At 39.2% G+C, this 21,741-nt stretch overlaps 2 protein-coding genes across 2 annotated transcripts; one reads left to right on the top strand and one right to left on the bottom strand.

Moving 5' to 3' along the window:
• Positions 1 to 12,381: 12,381 nt before the first annotated feature.
• LOC112082830 lies at positions 12,382 to 13,845 on the top strand. Its single transcript, XM_024150362.1, has 2 exons — positions 12,382 to 13,230; positions 13,408 to 13,845. Exons 1-2 carry the CDS (start codon positions 12,382 to 12,384, stop codon positions 13,843 to 13,845), a joined length of 1,287 nt encoding a protein of 428 aa, XP_024006130.1.
• Positions 13,846 to 16,238: 2,393 nt separating this feature from the next.
• Positions 16,239 to 18,181, bottom strand: LOC112082829 (uncharacterized protein At3g60930, chloroplastic-like). Its single transcript, XM_024150361.1, has 4 exons — positions 17,892 to 18,181; positions 17,288 to 17,811; positions 16,432 to 17,204; positions 16,239 to 16,361 (listed from the first exon to the last, which is right to left on the bottom strand). Exons 1-4 carry the CDS (start codon positions 18,179 to 18,181, stop codon positions 16,239 to 16,241), a joined length of 1,710 nt encoding a protein of 569 aa, XP_024006129.1.
• Between the last annotated feature and the right edge of the window lie 3,560 nt (positions 18,182 to 21,741).

The following is a 21,741-nucleotide window of genomic DNA, read 5'->3' as shown; positions in this document are numbered from 1 at the left end:
TATTTATTCTACTAGTTTTTCAGTATTCTAGTAATTATGAAATACAAATTATAAAATTTCCTCTAGATTATAAGTTTATATAGAATAAATAGCGATTAACCCGCACTGTAGCGCTGAAAAAAAATTGATACCTTCAATTAAGTAAAATAATTTTATAAAAATAGTTATTTTGTAAAATTATTTATTGTCATAAAGTTTAAGATAATATAGTGCATTTTTTTTGGGCTGAATTTTGAAAAATGAGTTGGTCCATATATGAAGTCATTTTTAATTTTTTAGGCTGAATTATAAAAAATGAATTAATCTGTATATGATGTCATTTTTAGCAGGAAAAGAAAACTTATGGTATCACCTAAAACATATATGTATGTTCTCATATATTTTGTTTTCATATTCACATAATGATGATTACATTCTCTCGTAAATTTCATTTCCATATATGCATTTTTCGTAGATTAGAATTGTTTTTCCCAAAACAATTTTGGCTAAGGTTACTATTATTAAAGACCTGCATTTTTGGTCTACTAAATTTTCTATGGCCCAGTCAATTAATGTATAAGGTTTAGTTATATAATATCTTACAAATAAATGATAATTTAGTTTAAAATTTTTTAAACTTTTATCAGTATTTGACTAATATGCCTTTTAATTAATAAAAAATAAATCAATAATAATGTTTTTTGAAAAAAAATCCGTAAACTAAAAATAAGAAAAGAAATGAATATTTATTAACCAGTTTAAAGAAATAATTAGATTTAAATATATTTTTTAAAAAATTCTACAAAATATAGAATGTGTATTCTACAATTGTACGATTTTGTATAATTATTTTCTAAATTTTATTCTACAATCTATTATACGTTGAATCAACATTCCACTACTTTTTCTAAATTCTATTCGGCTTATAGAATACTTATTCTAGTAGTTGTTCAGCATTCTAGTAATTGTGAAATATAAATTCTACACTTTCTTCTAGATTCTACTTTTATATATAATAACTAGGGATTAACCCAGACTATCAGCACGGAAAAAAATGATTTGACGTTCAACTAAGTAAAATAATTGTGTAAAAACTGTGATTTTATAAAATTAGTTATTGTTATAAATTTTAAGATACTATAATGTATACTTTTGGGCTGACTTTTAAAAATGAGATGGTCCATATATGGAGTCATTTTTAGCAGGAAAAAAAAATTTATGGGATCACCTTAAACAAATATGTATTCTCTCATATATTAGAATTTTTTTTCATATTCAATTAATGATGATTACATTCTCTCGTAGTTTCTTTTCCATATATGCATTTTTTCGTACATAGATTAGAATTTTTTTTCCTGAAACAATTTTGGCTAAGATTACTATTATTTAAGACTTGCATTTTTGGTCCACGAAATTTTATATGGTCCAATCAAATAGTGTATAAGGTACAGTTATATAATATCTTACAAACAAATATTAATTTATGTAAAATATTCTGTAATATTTTACAAATTATGGTTTATTTATGAAAATGACTATTCAAATAATAATATAAAAAACATTAATATGTGTAAACAATTAAAATAAATGATGGAGAAACTCATACATTTTGTTTTGTTTAAAACTTTAATAAATTTATAAAAGAGAAAATAAAATGTATGAGTATTTCCATCATAAAAATAATAATATTGAAATAAACTAAAATTAATCATAAAATTATATAGAAAATATTAAAATATGTAAACAATTAAAATAAATGAAATCAAAGACAAACACTTCAGAGCTCCACCTCGACGACCATGAAAGTCCTCCACAACATTGACAGATATGTCATTTATGTTTTAGTAACCATGAATTACCAGGTTTAAAATATTAAAATAAAATTTATGACATAATTAAAAATGGAAAATAAGCTGGAATTTATTATTAGTATAAATTATGAATCCTTTTTACATGCATTATACATGTTGGAATCTGGATGGTAATATAATAACGATATCAGCACAAAACTTACTAGGCTACATCTATTATGTTCTATTTTATTTAATTTTATTATTAATATTTTTCAAAAAGAAAAGTAAAAACCTGAAAATTTTCTGAACTCCAAATTATTAGACCGGCTAAACTTTTAAAGACAATTATAAGTGCAGAGGCATTCTGTCTCTTTCCCTTTTTCTGTTGGGCAAGTTCCAATTCCAAAAGCGTGTTTCCTACCACATGCACTTTTACATAGTGATAGAGCACAATTGCCAGGATGACAAGTAGTGACATCAACACCTTTTTTATTACGGTAGTACGTACAAGATGGAGTTGTATTATTTAGAATTTCAGAACACTTTCTCTGTCCCTTTGTTTCCTTCACCATCATCCCTATAAAAAACATTTAAAACCTAAAAATATCAGTTTTTTAATTTTTATAATAAAACAAAATTATTATTCAATTTCTTTCTGAAAATTGAAAATTGAGGGGCTTTACACTTATTAATAAGACACTAAAAATATAAAAAATATAAATATTTAATTCATTGAAGTTTCATAAAAAAACAAGAATTAATATAATATATCAATATAGCTATACAATTAGCAATAGTTATTTAGGATTATAATATTATAAATAATAAGATAAAAATTTACGCAAAAATTAGAAATATAGCTAAATTTATTTCTATTCTGACAAAATGAATGGAGTATAATATAGGGTGATGAAATTTTTTAAGAAAATTTAATTTTTTATATGATTAAAAAAACATTTAGTGCCTCAAAATCTAAAATATTATGAGAAAATATTAAAAATAAAAAATAAAATTTAACATAACTTGCAATATTGAAAAAAAAAACATAACTTGCAATAATAAATTACAAAGCAACATTTTTTTAGAATGGTAAAACAGCTGTATAAAAAAAAACTAGAAAAAAATACAAACCTATAGTGAGGAGAGTGAAAATAGTTAGAATGGTGAGCGAGAGTTGAAAGAGTTTACTCATGTCAGATATGTTATATGAAGGAACTTGAAGATGTTTTTGTTTTTTTTTTGTCAATTTTTGTTTTGTTTGTGGAAGAATTAATGATATTTTGAATATATATATATATATCTCATTGATTTTTGATACATCTAATTTAAGTTATGTATCTCCTTAAAAGTTGGTTTTGTGTATGTGGTTGTCCTCAGTTCCTGATTTTTCTTTTCTTATTTAATATATAAAAAAATTTGGTATCACAAATTTTTTGTTTTCTCAACCACAGAATTAAATGAAAGACAAAAATTGTAAATTAAATGAAAGTAAATATTTTTGATAGGTGATCAGAAAGACAAATTGTAAATTCAAGGTCGAAAAATTCAACATACTAAATATAGGACACATTTTAATAAATATTGTCTCCTTAAAGACTTTTTAAACTTTTATCAGGTTTGACTAATATGCCTTTTAATTAATGGAGAAGAAATTGATAATATGTAAATTACAAATAAGAAAGAAATTAATATTTTGTAACCAGTTTAATGAAATATTTAGAGTTAAAATATATTTTATAACAAATTTTACAAAAATATAGAATGGATATTCTACAATTCTACAATTTTTAGAATTACTTTCTATGTTTTGTTCTACAATCTATCATATGTTAATAATGAACATTCTACTACTTGTTCTGAATTCTATTGGGCTTATAAAATATTTATTCTACTAGTTTTTCAGTATTCTAGTAATTATGAAATACAAATTATAAAATTTCCTCTAAATTATACGTTTATATAGAATAAATAGCGATTAACCTGCACTGTAGCGCTGAAAAAAAATTGATACCTTCAATTAAGTAAAATAATTTTATAAAAATAGTTATTTTGTAAAATTATTTATTGTCATAAAGTTTAAGATAATATAGTGCATCTTTTTTGGGCTGAATTTTGAAAAATGAGTTGGTCCATATATGAAGTCATTTTTAATTTTTTAGGCTGAATTATAAAAAATGAATTAATCTGTATATGATGTCATTTTTAGCAGGAAAAGAAAACTTATGGTATCACCTAAAACATATATGTATGTTCTCATATATATTTTTTTCATATTCACATAATGATGATTACATTCTCTCGTAAATTTCATTTTCATATATGCATTTTTCGTAGATTAGAATTGTTTTTCCCGAAACAAATTTGGCTAAGGTTACTATTATTAAAGACCTGCATTTTTGGTCTACTAAATTTTCTATGGCCCAGTCAATTAATGTATAAGGTTTAGTTATATAATATCTTACAAATAAATGATAATTTAGTTTAAAATTTTTTAAACTTTTATCAGTATTTGACTAATATGCCTTTTAATTAATAAATAATAAATCAATAATAATGTTTTTTGAAAAAAAATCCGTAAATTAAAAATAAGAAAAGAAATGAATATTTATTAACCAGTTTAAAGAAATAATTAGATTTAAATATATTTTTTAAAAAATTCTACAAAATATAGAATGTGTATTCTACAATTGTACGATTTTGTATAATTATTTTCTAAATTTTATTCTACAATCTATTATACGTTGAATCAACATTCCACTACTTTTTCTAAATTCTATTCGGCTTATAGAATACTTATTCTAGTAGTTGTTCAGCATTCTAGTAATTGTGAAATATAAATTCTACACTTTCTTCTAGATTCTACTTTTATATATAATAACTAGGGATTAACCCAGACTATCAGCACGGAAAAAAATGATTTGACGTTCAACTAAGTAAAATAATTGTGTAAAAACTGTTATTTTATAAAATTAGTTATTGTTATAAATTTTAAGATAATATAATGTATACTTTTGGGCTGACTTTTAAAAAATGAGATGGTCCATATATGGAGTCATTTTTAGCAGGAAAAAAAAATTTATGGGATCACCTTAAACAAATATGTATTCTCTCATATATTAGAATTTTTTTTCATATTCAATTAATGATGATTACATTCTCTCGTAGTTTCTTTTCCATATATGCATTTTTTCGTACATAGATTAGAAATTTTTTTCCTGAAACAATTTTGGCTAAGATTACTATTATTTAAGACTTACATTTTTGGTCCACGAAATTTTATATGGTCCAATCAATTAGTGTATAAGGTACAGTTATATAATATCTTACAAACAAATATTAATTTATGTAAAATATTCTGTAATATTTTACAAATTATGGTTTATTTATGAAAATGACTATTCAAATAATAATATAAAAAATATTAATATGTGTAAACAATTAAAATAAATGATGGAGAAACTCATACATTTTGTTTTGTTTAAAACTTTAATAAATTTATAAAAGAGAAAATAAAATGTATGAGTATTTCCATCATAAAAATAATAATATTGAAATAAACTAAAATTAATCATAAAATTATATAGAAAATATTAAAATATGTAAACAATTAAAATAAATGAAATCAAAGACAAACACTTCAGAGCTCCACCTCGACGACCATGAAAGTCCTCCACAACATTGACAGATATGTCATTTATGTTTTAGTAACCATGAATTACCAGGTTTAAAATATTAAAATAAAATTTATGACATAATTAAAAATGGAAAATAAGCTGGAATTTATTATTAGTATAAATTATGAATCCTTTTTACATGCATTATACATGTTGGAATCTGGATGGTAATATAATAACGATATCAGCACAAAACTTACTAGGCTACATCTATCATGTTTTATTTTATTTAATTTTATTATTAATATTTTTCAAAAAGAAAAGTAAAAACCTAAAATTTTTCTGAACTCCAAACTATTAGACCGGCTAAACTTTTAAGGACAATTATAAGTGCAGAGGCATTCTGTCTCTTTCCCTTTTCCTGTTGGGCAAGTTCCAATTCCAAAAGCGTGTTTCCTACCACATGCACTTTTACATAGTGATAGAGCACAATTGCCAGGATGACAAGTAGTGACATCAACACCTTTTTTATTACGGTAGTACGTACAAGATGGAGTTGTATTATTTAGAATTTCAGAACACTTTCTCTGTCCCTTTGTTTCCTTCACCATCATCCCTATAAAAAACATTTAAAACCTAAAAATATCAGTTTTTTAATTTTTATAATAAAACAAAATTATTATTCAATTTCTTTCTGAAAATTGAAAATTGAGGGGCTTTACACTTATTAATAAGACACTAAAAATATAAAAAATATAAATATTTAATTCATTGAAGTTTCATAAAAAAACAAGAATTAATATAATATATCAATATAGCTATACAATTAGCAATAGTTATTTAGGATTATAATATTATAAATAATAAGATAAAAATTTACGCAAAAATTAGAAATATAGCTAAATTTATTTCTATTCTGACAAAATGAATGGAGTAAAATATAGGGTGATGAAATTTTTTAAGAAAATTTAATTTTTTATATGATTAAAAAAACATTTAGTGCCTCAAAATCTAAAATATTTTGAGAAAATATTAAAAATAAAAAATAAAATTTAACATAACTTGCAATATTGAAAAAAAAACCATAACTTGCAATAATAAATTACAAAGCAACATTTTTTTAGAATGGTAAAACAGCTGTATAAAAAAAAACTAGAAAAAAATACAAACCTATAGTGAGGAGAGTGAAAATAGTTAGAATGGTGAGCGAGAGTTGAAAGAGTTTACTCATGTCAGATATGTTATATGAAGGAACTTGAAGATGTTTTTGTTTTTTTTTTGTCAATTTTTGTTTTGTTTGTGGAAGAATTAATGATATTTTGAATATATATATATATCTCATTGATTTTTGATACATCTAATTTAAGTTATGTATCTCCTTAAAAGTTGGTTTTGTGTATGTGGTTGTCCTCAGTTCCTGATTTTTCTTTTCTTATTTAATATATAAAAAAATTTGTGATACCAAATTTTTTGTTTTCTCAACCACAGAATTAAATGAAAGACAAAAATTGTAAATTAAATGAAAGTAAATATTTTTGATAGGTGATCAGAAAGACAAATTGTAAATTCAAGGTCGAAAAATTCAACATACTAAATATAGGACACATTTTAATAAATATTGTCTCCTTAAAGACTTTTTAAACTTTTATCAGGTTTGACTAATATGCCTTTTAATTAATGAAGAAGAAATTGATAATATGTAAATTACAAATAAGAAAGAAATTAATATTTTGTAACCAGTTTAATGAAATATTTAGAGTTAAAATATATTTTATAACAAATTTTACAAAAATATAGAATGGATATTCTACAATTCTACAATTTGTAGAATTACTTTCTATGTTTTGTTCTACATTAATAATGAACATTCTACTATTTGTTCTGAATTCTATTGGGCTTATAAAATATTTATTCTACTAGTTTTTCAGTATTCTAGTAATTATGAAATACAAATTATAAAATTTCCTCTAGATTATACGTTTATATAGAATAAATAGCGATTAACCCGCACTGTAGCGCTGAAAAAAAATTGATACCTTCAATTAAGTAAAATAATTTTATAAAAATAGTTATTTTGTAAAATTATTTATTGTCATAAAGTTTAAGATAATATAGTGCATCTTTTTTGGGCTGAATTTTGAAAAATGAGTTGGTCCATATATGAAGTCATTTTTAATTTTTTAGGCTGAATTATAAAAAATGAATTAATCTGTATATGATGTCATTTTTAGCAGGAAAAGAAAACTTATGGTATCACCTAAAACATATATGTATGTTCTAATATTTTTTTTTTTTCATATTCACATAATGATGATTACATTCTCTCGTAAATTTCATTTCCATATATGCATTTTTTCGTAGATTAGAATTTTTTGTCCCAAAACAATTTTGGCTAAGGTTACTATTATTAAAGACCTGCATTTTTGGTCTACTAAATTTTCTATGGCCCAGTCAATTAATGTATAAGGTTTAGTTATATAATATCTTACAAATAAATGATAATTGTTGGGGTCGGTTTCACCCCAAGCAGATAAAACCATCTAAAAAATGACTAAGTATTGGAGAAAACCGATTTGGCCGAGCTGCCCACCAAATATGGGCCGAGCTGTCCCACAAAACAAGTAGGCCGAGCTGTGCTCACCAAGACGAGTGGACCGAGCCGTGGAGAAGGATAGATGGGCCGAGCCGTGAGAAGAACGAAGAGTGGACCGAGCTGCGCGAGAGGAAGCATGGGCCGAGCCGCTTTCCTTTGTGTTGGGCCGAGCCGGTTTTTCCAGACGGGCCGAGCCGAAGTCTCGAAAGGCGAAAAACCCTAGCCAAGGCATTGTGACGGTGGCCGCACGAAGTGATAAGGAAATATTCCGAAAATCTCTCCCGAGATTCTCGGCTAGGCGGTTTAGAAAGTTAGTATAAATAGACAATATATGCAATTCATTCTGTAACTTTTCACAACTCGAGAGCAATAAGACCTAAACACTTTCACAGCAAACAAAACCTTCTTTTGATCTTACTGTTCTTGCGATTACCCTAGAAATTTCGGATCCCTTACTTTTTCCTTACAAAATTTTTGGTTGTGCGAGTTTTGGCTCACACAATTTGGCGCCGTCTGTGGGGAATCGAAACTTTCTTACTCTAAATCTACAAGACTTTAAGATCCGAAGAACATGGCGAGCAACACCCTCGACGACAACAACAACAACGATAACGGCGCGGAGAAGGACGCTCCAGCATCAGACACAACGACGGCGACGACCGAAACCCAAGAGAGATGCGATACATGATGGCTGCGTTGATGAAGAAAATCGACGAGCAAGACAAAAGAAACGAGGCGATTACGGAGAGGCTCGACGCGATGGCGGCTGAGTGATAACACCCAACTTGGAGAGCCGGAATTACCGACCCGATGGATGGAATCCGGAGACGCTTCGACTTCTCAACACCTGCAGAGGCCTCAGGGAGCGGCGCGAGAAACCCCTTGGCTCCACCCATGTTTCGTCCCCTCGGCGAACAGACTCCCGCGGCAACCCGAGTTAACATGACTGAGCCGCCTCCACTCCGTCGGAACTCAAGGCGATGAGCCGGCGAAGAGAAGAATGACGCGATTGACGTGGAGGCCCAGCAGAACGATGGAACCACGAACTCGCAACAAAACGGCTCGGCTCGGCGAATAAGCCAAGAAGAGCTCGCCTCGGCACTAAACGGCGTCCGGACTGACGAAATCACCGATCCGGCTCGCGGCAACAACCCGACGGAAGAAGAAGAAAACCTCCAATGGATTGAGTAGGCGGAGCGCGAAGACGAGCCGAGGAGAGAAGTGCGGGAGCGACTCCCCCAATCAAAGGGAATGACTCACGCGCAAACCCTCGAAATCAAAGAGTTGCGAGCCTCAATGGCTCGGACAGTAGCTGAGATACGCGCCATGAAGTCTCAAGTGCACAACGCGACGAGTGCTATGCCCGAAATCGATCGGATGCTTTAAGAAACCCAGAGAACACCATTCACGGCGAGAATCACGGAGGCTAGGATTCCCGAGCCCGGGAAGGTGAGGATCCCGTTTTACGAAGGAACGACCGATCCGAAAGCGCACATCACAGCGTTTTGGATAGCAATGGGACGAGCTTTCACAAAGAACGCTGCCAAACTGACCGAGCGGGAAGTAGATGCCGGATATTGTTTACTCTTCGTGGAACATCTCAAGGGAGCCACGCTCGAGTGGTTTTCAAGGCAGGAGCGCAATTCAATCGGCAGTTTCCAACAGCTCTCCGCCTTGTTCCTTAACAATACTCGATGTTTATGGACAGAGGAACTTCTGATGCCGACCTGTGGACGCTATCCCAAGGACCGAATGAACCGCTTCGGGATTACATGGCAAGGTTCAAGGCAGTCGTATCCAAAATAGAAGGAATAAGCGACAAAGCTGCACTCGAAGCTCTGAAACGGTCTTTATGGTACAAATCCGAATTCCGACGGGAAATGGCACTCAACACACCACAAACGATTCAAGATGCCTTGCATCGGTCATCAGACTTCGTCGTAAACGAGGAAGAAATGAAGAATCTGGACAAGCAGTACGAAGCAACAAAAGCAGCAATCCGAAGCTCGATTTTGACGCACCATTTGAAGAAAGGCAATCCATCAAACAACGCAACAACGCAGAGCTCGGACGAACCTAGAAGCGGAGATGCCCACAACTACCAAGTAGGCACTGGACACGGAAGAGGAGAGCCGCGCAACAACACTTGGGTAAGAAAACCCACCAACTACGACGAAAAGGCATTCTGCGAGTATCACCAGACCTACGGGCATTCAACGGCACAATGCCGAACTCTAGGAGCAAAACTCGCGGCTAAGATGGCGGCAGGAGAGCTCCAGAACGCGGTTAACCTCAAAGACCTCGTCCCTAATGAACCAAAAGAAGGAGCCGAGCCGAGCGGCGCGGCAGAACCCGCAAATCCTCCCCGACGAGGCGATAACTCCAAGCGCGATAGGAGAGGCGAACCCGAAGAGCGACCAGGATCAACATGATCATGGGTGGATCTCAATATTACCAAGACACGGTGTCCTCCATCAAAGCTTATCAGCGTCGAGCCAAAGCGAAGGAAAATTGGACAGAACCGACCGACCTCCCGAACACAGTGATCTCTTTCGCCGCAGAGGAAACGGCAGGAATCGATAGACCACACAACAATCCACTGGTGATCGAATTGACAATCAGGGATCACGATGTAGCGATGGTGCTCATCGATACTGGGAGCTCGGTAGACGTTATTTTCAGGGAAACGCTCAGAAGGATGGGAATCGATCTCTCCGAGGTGACGGCGATCCCCAAACCTCTAACCGGATTTTCAGGAGAAATAACGATGACTATGGGAACAATTAGGCTCCTTGTGGTAGCTGGCGGAGTCACTAGGATCGTCGAATTCTGCGTCACCAATCACCCAACGATCTACAATGCGATTATGGGTACTCCATGGATCAACGCGATGAGGGCGGTCCCTTCCACCTATCACCTCTGCCTCAAATTCCCGACTCCAGGAGGCATCAAAACGATCTGGGGAAGTCAGAAGGAGTCGCGAATGTGCTGCCTTGCGGAGCATAAGCTGAGGAGCCCTGTCACCGACGCACGAGCAGACATAGATTGCAAAAAGATGAAGACGGATCGAGAGCCTGCGAACGAGCTCTCGAAACTCTTATAGCAATTACAGATCGCGGAGAGCCGCGAAACGCGCACCGAGCCGGTATGTGACGCAGTGGACTCGGTGTGCATAGACGAAGCACGTCCAGAACGATGCGTCGAAATCGGAGCAAAATTAGAAGAGCCTCTAAGAAGCAAACTTCTTTCCCTCCTCAAATAAAACATCAACACTTTCGCCTGGACAGCAGAAGATAAGCCGGGCATAAGCATCGACGTAACCTGTCATGAGCTGAACGTGGACCCAACTTTAAAACCACATCGACCGGCTCGTCGAAGCCACTGCGGGAAATAGGCTGTTAACATTTATGGACGCATTCTCCAGCTACAACCAAATCCTGATGTATCCTGATGATCGAGAAAAAACGGCATTCATAACTGATCGCGGGATATACTGCTACAAAATCATGCCGTTCGGGCTCAAGAACGCAGGAACAACATATCAACGGCTCGTCAATAAAATGTTCGCGGCTCAGCTCGGAAAAACCATGGAGGTATACATCGATGATATGTTAGTCAAATCACTCGAAGAAAAAGACCATATCGCGCATCTACGAGAATGCTTCGAGCAGTTGAACAAACATGACATGAAGCTAAACCCGGCAAAGTGCAGATTCGCGGTCACCTCGAGAGAGTTTCTCGGCTATCTGGTAACTCACCAAGGCATTGAAGCGAATCCCAAGCAGATCAAAGCATTGATCGAGATGCCCTCTCCAATGACGAAGCGAGAAGTGCAAAGACTCACAGGAAGGGTTGCTGCGCTAAACAGGTTCATTTCCTGTTCCACCGACAAGTGCCTGCCTTTCTACGACACCCTTCGGGGAAATAAGAAATTCGAGTGGGACGATCGATGCGAAGCAGCTTTCCATGAATTGAATAATTATCTGGCAAGCCCACCGATCTTGGCGATACCAGTTGAAGGAGAACCTCTCTTCCTCACATCGCTGTATCTGCTACAGCTGTGAGTGGGGTGCTTATAAGAGAAGAGCGATCCGAACAAAAACCCATTTTCTAAACCCGTTACCCCCAGATCGAGAAAGTCTCCCTAGCCGTCGTAGTCTCGGCTCGCAAGCTGCGTTCGTATTTTCAATCACATTCAATTGTTGTGCTCGCTACACTTCTGCTGCGCTCTATCCTGCATAGCCCGAGCCAATCCGGGCGGCTCGCCAAATGGGCCATAGAGTTGAGCGAGTACGACATCGAGTATCGGAACAAGTCGTCTGCAAAATCATAGGTGCTCGCAGATTTTCTCATCGAACTTCCGGACGAAGCGACGAACGAGCCAACCCTAGACGAAGTATGGATGCTGCACGTCGACGGCTCGTCGTCTAAACACGGCTCAGGAATAGGCATCCGTCTCACCTCTCCCACAGGAGAAATATTGGAGCAGTCTTTTCGCCTGAACTTCCACGCCTCGAACAACGAAGCAGAATACGAAGCGCTGATCGCCGGCATACGACTAGCGCAGGGAATCGGAGTTCGAAAGATAAGAACCTTTTACGATTTACAGCTCGTAGCATGTCAATTCAACGGAGAATACGAGGCGAAGGACGGACGAATGGGATCTTACCTCAAGGTGTTCCGAGAGTTGGTGCAAAAGTTCGACGACTTCGAGCTCACACGAATACCCCGGGGTGAAAACACCTCGGCCGACACCTTGGCAGCACTCGCTTTGACTTCAGACCCGGATCTTCGACGGACAATTCCAGTCGAATTCATCGAACGTCCTAGCATCGAAGAGGTAGAAGGAGTTCGGCTGATAAATCCTCCCAAACAAGAACCAGAGAGCGACGAAGTGATCGCTATGGATGAAGACGCCTCAACAGCCGAGCTGGAGTACGGCTGCGACAAAGAATGGCTCGGAGCCATCCGAGTATATATTGCCGATGGAGAAGTACCAACCGATAAGTGGGAAGCTCGCAAATTAAAAGCTCAGGCCGCACGGTATGTCCTCGTCGACGGCGAGGTGTTTAAATGGAGATTTTCAGGACCACTCATGACATGCATCGAAAGACCGGAAGCCAGAAAGATCATGCACGAAGTACACAGCGGCGCGTGCGGAAACCATTTTAGCGGAAGGTCACTCGCGATCAAGATAAAACAGCACGGTTACTTCTGGCGTACAATGGTCAAGGACTGCAAGAAGTTTACGGCAAAGTGCGAGAAGTGTCAGCGGCACGCGCCAACAATTCATCAACCTACCGAGCTATTGTCATCGATCTCATCACCCTATCCTTTCATGAGATGGTCGATGGACATAGTCGGACCTCTACATCGGTCGAAGCAGAAGCGCTTTCTGCTAGTCCTCACGGATTATTTTTCTAAGTAGGTCGAGGCCGATTCTTACGCAAGCATAAAGGATGCTCAAGTCGAACACTTCATCTGGAAAAACATCATCTACAGACACGGGGTCCTCTACGAGATAGTCACCGATAACGGATCCCAATTCATCTCAACGCGTTTTGAAGCTTTCTGCGAGAAATGGAAAATCCGCTTGAGCAAATCCACGCCAAGATATCCTCAAGGGAACAGACAAGCCGAAGCAGCCAACAAGACGATCCTAGACGGTCTGAAAAAGAGGCTCGACGCCAAGAAAGGACGATGGGCAGATGAGCTCGAAGGAGTCCTTTGGTCGCATCGGACAACTCCACGCCGAGCCACCGGAGAAACTCCATTCGCTCTAGTCTATGGAGCGGAATGCGTAATCCCCCCTAGGTGGATTTCCCAGGTATTCGACGAAGACTTCTGCCGGGACAAGAGGGCTTGAATCACTTAATGATGCTGGACGAACTAGATTTGGTAAACGAAATGCGCGACCAGGCTCTAATCCGAATTCAGAACTACCAACAAGCAACGGCGAGATACTACAACAAAAATGTTCGTAGTCGAAGATTCAAAGAAGGAGAGCTCGTCCTTCGAAAGGTTTTCCAAAACACTGCCGAGAAGAATGCAGGAAAGCTCGGGGCAAATTGGGAAGGTCCTTACAAGATTACAAAAGTTGTTCGCCCAGGAGTCTACGAACTTGCGACGGTAGCTGACGAAGCAATTCCAAGATCATGGAATGCAATGCACCTGAAGAAGTATTATCACTAAGGCTACAACACGGTCAACATGAACTACGAGATGGCTTGATCTCTGCAAAGGGTACGTAGCAGCCCGTCCTCGGACGGCTTCAGCTGTCCCCCCTCCTAAAAAGGGGGGGGGGAGTGGGTACGTATACACATACCTCCATTTGACTCTATAATTTTAGCTCGTCTACCGTCTCTAGGAACATTTCCACTTCGGCCATTTTTCTGTTCGTTTTAAATCAGCTACTTATTTCATGTTCAACTTGGAATTCTAATTCGTTCATTGTCGCTTCAGCTAGTTTCTCATTCTTTTTAAATCAGCAACTTATTTCATTCATCACTTCGATTAGTTATCATCACTTGATCGCCTCGGACCTTTACGCGTCCTTATATTCACTTCGGCAAATTAAATCTCCAAACGCCTCGTCTCGTTGCTGGCCACAACGGGACAACAAATACAAAGTTCTCTAAACGGAATTTTACCACCTTTCCTAGGACGAGGGTGCAAGTTACATCCTCTATGGATAAAAATTAAGCGCGCTATACAAATTTCAGGCCAAAAACGTATCGGTCGCCACAGTTCATTATCGCACACGAGATTATAAGTCGAGACTACATCGCTTTCTCTAAAACCGAAGTAAACTCTTAAAACCCGGCAAAACACACTCACCCTCTCGGGAACGCCGGTCTACAGACATATCCCTAAGAGAACACTATATCCTCTTGAACTTTCGCCTTGTCAATGAGAAACCCTGAGCTAATGCCTCGGCAGGAAAAAATCGGCTCAAGCTAAACACTTTAGCTGCAACGCCCGACTCTTCCTCACGAACGATTAACCTCTCAAAGAGAATAATAACTTACTTGAAAACACATAACTTACTAGAAAAATACTTCAGCGCTAGTTGGAGACTCTTTCTCAGATCTCAATGGAAGTCCCGAAATCATCTTTGGTCAATAAAGAACAAAACGCCTCGTCGTTATACACGGCTCGGCATCATTAATGAAAACGCCTCGTCGTTAAACACGGCTCGGCATTACCAATGAAAGTTGCCTCGACATTATTGCTAAACACGGCTCAACGTCACCTAAAATGGAGACACTCCACGAATCAACTCCCAGCTTGGGATTTAGACTTAAACAGAATCCTTAGCAGCCTGTCTCTTAGCCCGGTCTTCTATCGATCTCACGTAAACATTTCGGCCAGGAAAGCAGTCGAGATCATTCTCAGCACAGCTCGACAAGCCAATCAACGACAATTTTTTCCAAACAAACAGTTTCCGTAAAAATTTCACAGATCGTCAAGTATAAACACATCAAATCCAAAAACGACTAAGGAAAAGATAAATATAACCATAAGCAAAATCAATAGTCAGGTGGATAAAGCCGTCCAGGCACCGGTTACACTAGAAGTTCGAGAAACAGATAAAATCATCCAAATCTTAAGTACAAAAACATATGAGACAGAAGATAGGGGAAAGAGGAGAGGATCAAACCGCGGACTGCGTTTCATGCTCGGCAAGGAGGTTCGAGAGGGCTGGCGTACTCGCATTCGATCCGGTCGGATCTACGACACCCAAGTTGGCCGATGTCTCTTCGAGCGGCTCGTTACCAAGGCTGGTGTCTACAGAGTCCGGCGACATGGGTGAGAAGACCAGCTCACCTTGGATCTCGGAGGCAATGCGCTCATACGCCTCGGCGTCGGCGTACTCGCTCTCCCAGCTCTTTAGCTTCGCCTCCTCATCATCGAGCGTTGGGCCGTCTGGTTTCCTCAGATCGGCGATCATCGCAAGGTTGCCCTTGATTTGCCCCAGCTCGTTCTCATCGGTTTTGGCCTTCTCGAGCTTGGCCAGACCTTCCTCCACCTTGGCAAGGCGTTCCTGAAACTTGGCTGTCAGCTCTCGCCTCGTTTCCTTCTTCGCGCGCTAGACCTTGGCGTTAAACAAGGCATCCTTGGCCTCGATACGCCTTTTGAGCAACGCCACCTCGGTGCTTTTGGCTCTTCTAGCTTCCTCGAGGCGAATGACCGCGGTGGAAACTTTGTCAACATCGGCGTGAAGAACTATCTTCTCCTCTTCTTGCCTCGACACCATGGTCATCGCCTCATCAAGCTTCCCCTTTGCCGCCGCAGTCTCGTTCCAACCTCGTCCAGGCGACGTTCGACCTTGGATAGGTCCGCCTCGTATTCAGCCATCAGCTCGTTGAAGGCCGCTACAAACTGCAAGGAATAATACGCGTTAAACACTTAGTCAAAATTTGATAAAACAAGGAGAGTAAGCAGAACATACCTTGGTACCGCGCTGTGCCATCGCGCCATACGACCTCGGTCTCCTCAGCTTCTCAGGAGGAGGAAGACGCGTGTTCGCGTTGTTAACACGTGCAAACATTATTGCCGAGGCGTCAGGGTCGTCGACGACCAGTTTGCGGGCAGCGGGATCACCGGGAGCCTGCTTGCGCTTCTTCTTGGACGGCTCGTCTTTTTGGATAGCTACGCCCTTCCCCTTATCAGCAGCCGAATGTTTTCGGCCAGAATCATGTTTCTGTAAAGCCAAAGTCGGGGGCCTCGATGACTTCGGAAGAGCCAGAATAGCCGAGTTTGAAGGAGTTTTACTCCGTGCCGCAGAGTCATCTTTGGGTGCCTCGGGAATAATTTCGCCCGGTTCCACCTCGGGCGCTGCTCCTTCCTCGGTCGCCGCGGCAACGTTTGCCTCCGCGGCTCGGACCGTGCCTTCACCTTCACGGCTCGGCGGATCGGCCTGAGGGACAGCCTCGGTCCCTGTTTGAGCCGCCTCGGCGGCTCGTCTCGCAGCCTCGGCAGCTCGTCTCGCAGCTTCTTCTTCTTCACGCCTTTTCTTATCTCTAAGAGTAATGATCACCATTTTCTCCCTTGTGTCAAATGAGGAATTTGAAGACGAAGAGCTAACAGGAACTCCGGCAAGAATGGCTCGTGCTCTTTTCACTCTCTCGAATGAAAAATGCTTCCTCCAATTAACTCTCCGAGCTGCAAGAGAATCTCGAACAACAAAGAGGTCATCGGGAATCGGGGAAAGAATGTTCCGAACTGCAAAAACAACACAAAAAAATCAGTAAGGGAAGATTATACGATAACAGTTCCGAGCCGAGGTAAAGCTTCGGATCTGCTACCAAGTGGTCCCCAAGCGGTCTTGGTTTTTTGAACGTAACCCTTGCTGACTGACGCCTTGTTCACCAAGACATAGAAGAAGCGCTCGGTCCAAAACTGATCCTTGCTTGGAAAACCACCTATGATCTGGCGGTTGGACTTGTTGGAGATATAAAATCTGTCTCCCTTCGGATCTTTTCTGATCTCCAACAAGTTTAGCAGGTGATTCAGTTCAATATCGAGCCCGCATTCAAAACTTCGAACCAGAATACCGATCATATGCCGCAGACCCCTCGGCGTGATCTGCCCGATTGAGATCCCATGTTTCCAGAGGTACTCAAGGATAACTCCGGAGATCGGGAACCAGAGAAAACAAAGCTCAAAGAACGCCTCGTACAGAGTAAAATGATTCTCAGGAAGTTTGTCGGCTCGGTAATTCTTCTCTGGAAGGACGAATTCTACTGCCTCGGATATCCCGAAACGACATCTCAACGCCTCGAGTGAGTTAGGCGAGGAGAGCGTAGAACCGGGCGGGTCAGGTTTTTGTCTTTTCACTCATTTCCCTCGCCCAGATGAAGAAGCACCTCGGGACGCCATGAGACGTTCTATTCACGCTTTGCCTCGAACAGATCAAAGAGAAACGCTTCCTCCTCGGCTTTCACTGCGGCATGATTAACCTCTTCGTCGAGAGCAGGACCCTGAGGGCGGCTCGTTGAAACCGACGGCTCATCATCTGGAGAGCGAGCGCCTGACGGACTGGAGCGATTCGACGCCTCGTCACCTTCAGATGCACGGTTGGAAGGGCTTGGCGAGATAGACGCCTCGGAAGATCCTGTTACACCTCCCACCTTGGCATCTACACGGCTCGGCTCGTAGTTAAAAAGCGAATCCAACGAATCGTCGGAACGGTTCGACATGATTTACAGCTTATACGGGAATTACAATATTACGCGGCGAACTTTCGTCGGAAAAAGATCTGGAGCGGCGGAGACCTCGGAACCCTAGCCGGAAAATAAATAAAACTAGAGAGAGAAAGAAGAGAGAAGGGAGAGCTACCTTTTAGTGAAAACGAATGGATCTGAAGATTATGAGGAGGAACGAAGGAGCTCACCTATTTATAGGAAAACCGAAGCGCGTGAAGTCCGCGTGGACCTTGGGATGGCGCAAAGGTGTTCGATGGGGGCGCGTGAAGTCCGCGGCGAATGCGTAACCTCTTGGCGCGTCCGGCACGCACGCCAACACTCAACTAACCGCCGCTCTGTCCAGATAAACCGAGCCCATTACACAGCTACGGTTAACTGAGAATATCTCATCAAACTGTGTGAACCGAACCATGCTTTGTCGATACGGCTCGGCATAACTTTCACAAAACGCCTCGTCGTTTATTCGGCTCGGCATAACTTTCACAAAACGCCTCGTCGTTTGTTCGGCTCGGCATAACTTTCACAAAACGCCTCGTCATTTATTCGGCTCGGCATAACTTTCACAAAACGCCTCGTCGTTTATTCGGCTCGGCATAACTTTCACAAAATGCCTCGTCGTTTATTCGGCTAGGCATAACTTTCACAAAACGTCTCGTCGTTTATTCGGCTTGGCATAACTTTCACAAGTCGCCTCGCGTACAATCCTTTTCCTAAGGATATATCACCAAACAGCACAGATTGCACCACGCCTCGTCGTTAACAAAACGGCTCGGCATTATCTTTATCTTGAAACGCCTCGTTGCTAAGCACAGCTCGGCGCTATCTTTGTCAAAATAGCCTCATCTTTTGAACGGCTCGACATTTTCCTTCAAGCAGTCTCGTCAAAAAAAAAAAACAGCTCGCTATTATGCTTCGTCGAAGAGCGGCTCGGCATTTTTATTACCAAAACACCTCATCTGGAATTGTTTCGCAACGGCCTAATTCGATGGTTTATCCCATGTCTAGGAGCAATGAACCTCATCACTCTCGTCTCCGAAACTGACGAGCTGGGGGGCTGATTGTTGGGGTCGGTTTCACCCCAAGCGGATAAAACCATCTCAAAAATGACTAAGTATTGGAGAAAACCGATTTGGCCGAGCTGCCCACCAAATATGGGCCGAGCTGTCCCACAAAACAAGTGGGCTGAGCTGTGCTCACCAAGACGAGTGGACCGAGCCGTGGAGAAGGATAGATGGGCCGAGCCATGGAGAAGGATAGATGGGCCGAGCCGTGAGAAGAACGAAGAGTGGGCCAAGCTGCGTGAGAGGAAGCATGGGCCGAGCCGCTTTCCTTTGTGTTGGGCCGAGCCGGTTTTTCCAGACGGGCCGAGCCGAAGTCTCGAAAGGCGAAAGCCCATAAAAACTCTAGGCAAGGCATTGTGACGGTGGCCGCACGAAGCGATAAGGAAATATTCCGAAAATCTCTCCCGAGATTCTCAGCTAGGCGGTTTAGAAAGTTAGTATAAATAGACAATGTATGCAATTCATTCTGTAACTTTTCACAACTCGAGAGCAATAAGACCTAAACACTTTCACAGCAAACAAAACCTTCTTTTGATCTTACTGTTCTTGCGATTACCCTAGAAATTTCGGATCCCTTAGTTTTTCCTTATAAATTTTTGGTTGTGCGAGTTTTGGCTCACACAATAATTTAGTTTAAAATTTTTTAAACTTTTATCAGTATTTGACTAATATGCCTTTTAATTAATAAATAAGAAATCAATAATAATGTTTTTTGAAAAAAAATCCGTAAATTAAAAATAAGAAAAGAAATTAATATTTATTAACCAGTTTAAAGAAATAATTAGATTTAAATATATTTTTAAAAAAATTCTACAAAATATAGAATGTGTATTCTACAATTGTACAATTTTGTATAATTATTTTCTAGATTTTATTCTACAATCTATTATACGTTGAATCAACATTCCACTACTTTTTCTAAATTCTATTCGGCTTATACAATACTTATTCTAGTAGTTGTTCAGCATTCTAGTAATTGTGAAATAGAAATTCTACACTTTCTTCTAGATTCTACTTTTATATATAGTAACTAGGGATTAACCCACACTATCAGCACGGAAAAAAATGATTTGACGTTCAACTAAGTAAAACAATTGTGTAAAAACTGTTATTTTATAAAATTAGAATTTTTTTTCATATTCAATTAATGATGATTACATTCTCTCGTAGTTTCTTTTCCATATATGCATTTTTTCGTACATAGATTAGAAATTTTTTTCCTGAAACAATTTTGGCTAAGATTACTATTATTTAAGACTTGCATATTTGGTCCACGAAATTTTATATGGTCCAATCAATTAGTGTATAAGGTATGGTTTATTTATGAAAATGACTATTCAAATAATAATATAAAAAACATTAATATGTGTAAACAATTAAAATAAATGATGGAGAAACTCATACTTTGGACACGACCGCCTTGAATCTTGCCATGTAATCTCGAAGCGGCTCATTTGGTCCTTGGGATAACGTCCATTGGTCAGCATCAGAACTTCCTTGGTCCATGAACATCGAATACTGCTTCAAGAACAAAGCGGAGAGCTGCTGGAAACTGTTGATCGAGTTGCGCTCTTGCCTTGAAAACCATTCCAGTGCGGCTCCCTTGAGATGTTCTACGAATAGCAAACAATAGCCGGCATCCTTCTCCTGCTCGGTCAGATTGGCAGCATTCTTTGTGAAGGCTCGTCCCATCGCTATGCAAAATGCTGTGATATGCGCCTTCGGATCGGTGGTGCCTTCGTAAAATGGGATTCTTACTTTCCCGGGCTCGAAAATCCTAGCCTCCGTGATTCTTGCCGTGAACATGGTTCTTTGGATTTCCTCGAGCATTCGATCGATCTCCAGCGCTGCACTTGTCATGTTATGCACTTAAGATTTCATGGCACGTATCTCTGCCACTGTCCGAGCCATTGAGGCTCGTAACTCTTCGATCTCATGGGTCTGCGCTTGGGTCATTCTCCTAGGTGGGCGAGGTTGCTCCAGGTCTTCCTCCTTGGCTCGTCTCTGTACTCCACTTGCTCGATCCATTGGAGATTTTCCTCTTTCTCGATTAGATTGTTATCGTGAGTTGGGTTGGTGACATCATCAGTTTGGATGCCGTTAAGTGCGGATGCGAGTTCTTCCTGACTAATCCGCCGAGCCGAGCTGTTTTGCTGCGGGTTTCTGGTTCCGTTGCTCTGTTGGGCATCCACATCGATCACGTCGTTCTCTTCCTCGTCACCTCGTCGTCTTGAATTCCGATAAAGCGGGGGCGGCTCGATCATGTTGACTCGGGTCGCTGCGGGAGTTTGTTCGCCGAGGGGACAAAACATTGGTGGAGCCATGGGATTCTTATGCCGCTACCGGATGCTCCTGCAGGTGTCGAGAAACCAAAGCGTCTCCTGACTCCATCTGTCGGATCGGAGATCCTGGCTCTCCAAGTCGGGTGTCGTCTTTCAGCCGTCATTGCGTCGAGTCTCTCCGTAATCGCTTTGTTCCTCTTATCCTGCTCGT

Source organism: Eutrema salsugineum, unplaced genomic scaffold (genome assembly GCF_000478725.1).
Source record: "Eutrema salsugineum unplaced genomic scaffold, Eutsalg1_0 scaffold_7, whole genome shotgun sequence".
NCBI classification, from domain to species: Eukaryota; Viridiplantae; Streptophyta; class Magnoliopsida; order Brassicales; family Brassicaceae; genus Eutrema; species Eutrema salsugineum.
This window is presented reverse-complemented; position numbering and strand designations above follow the sequence as displayed.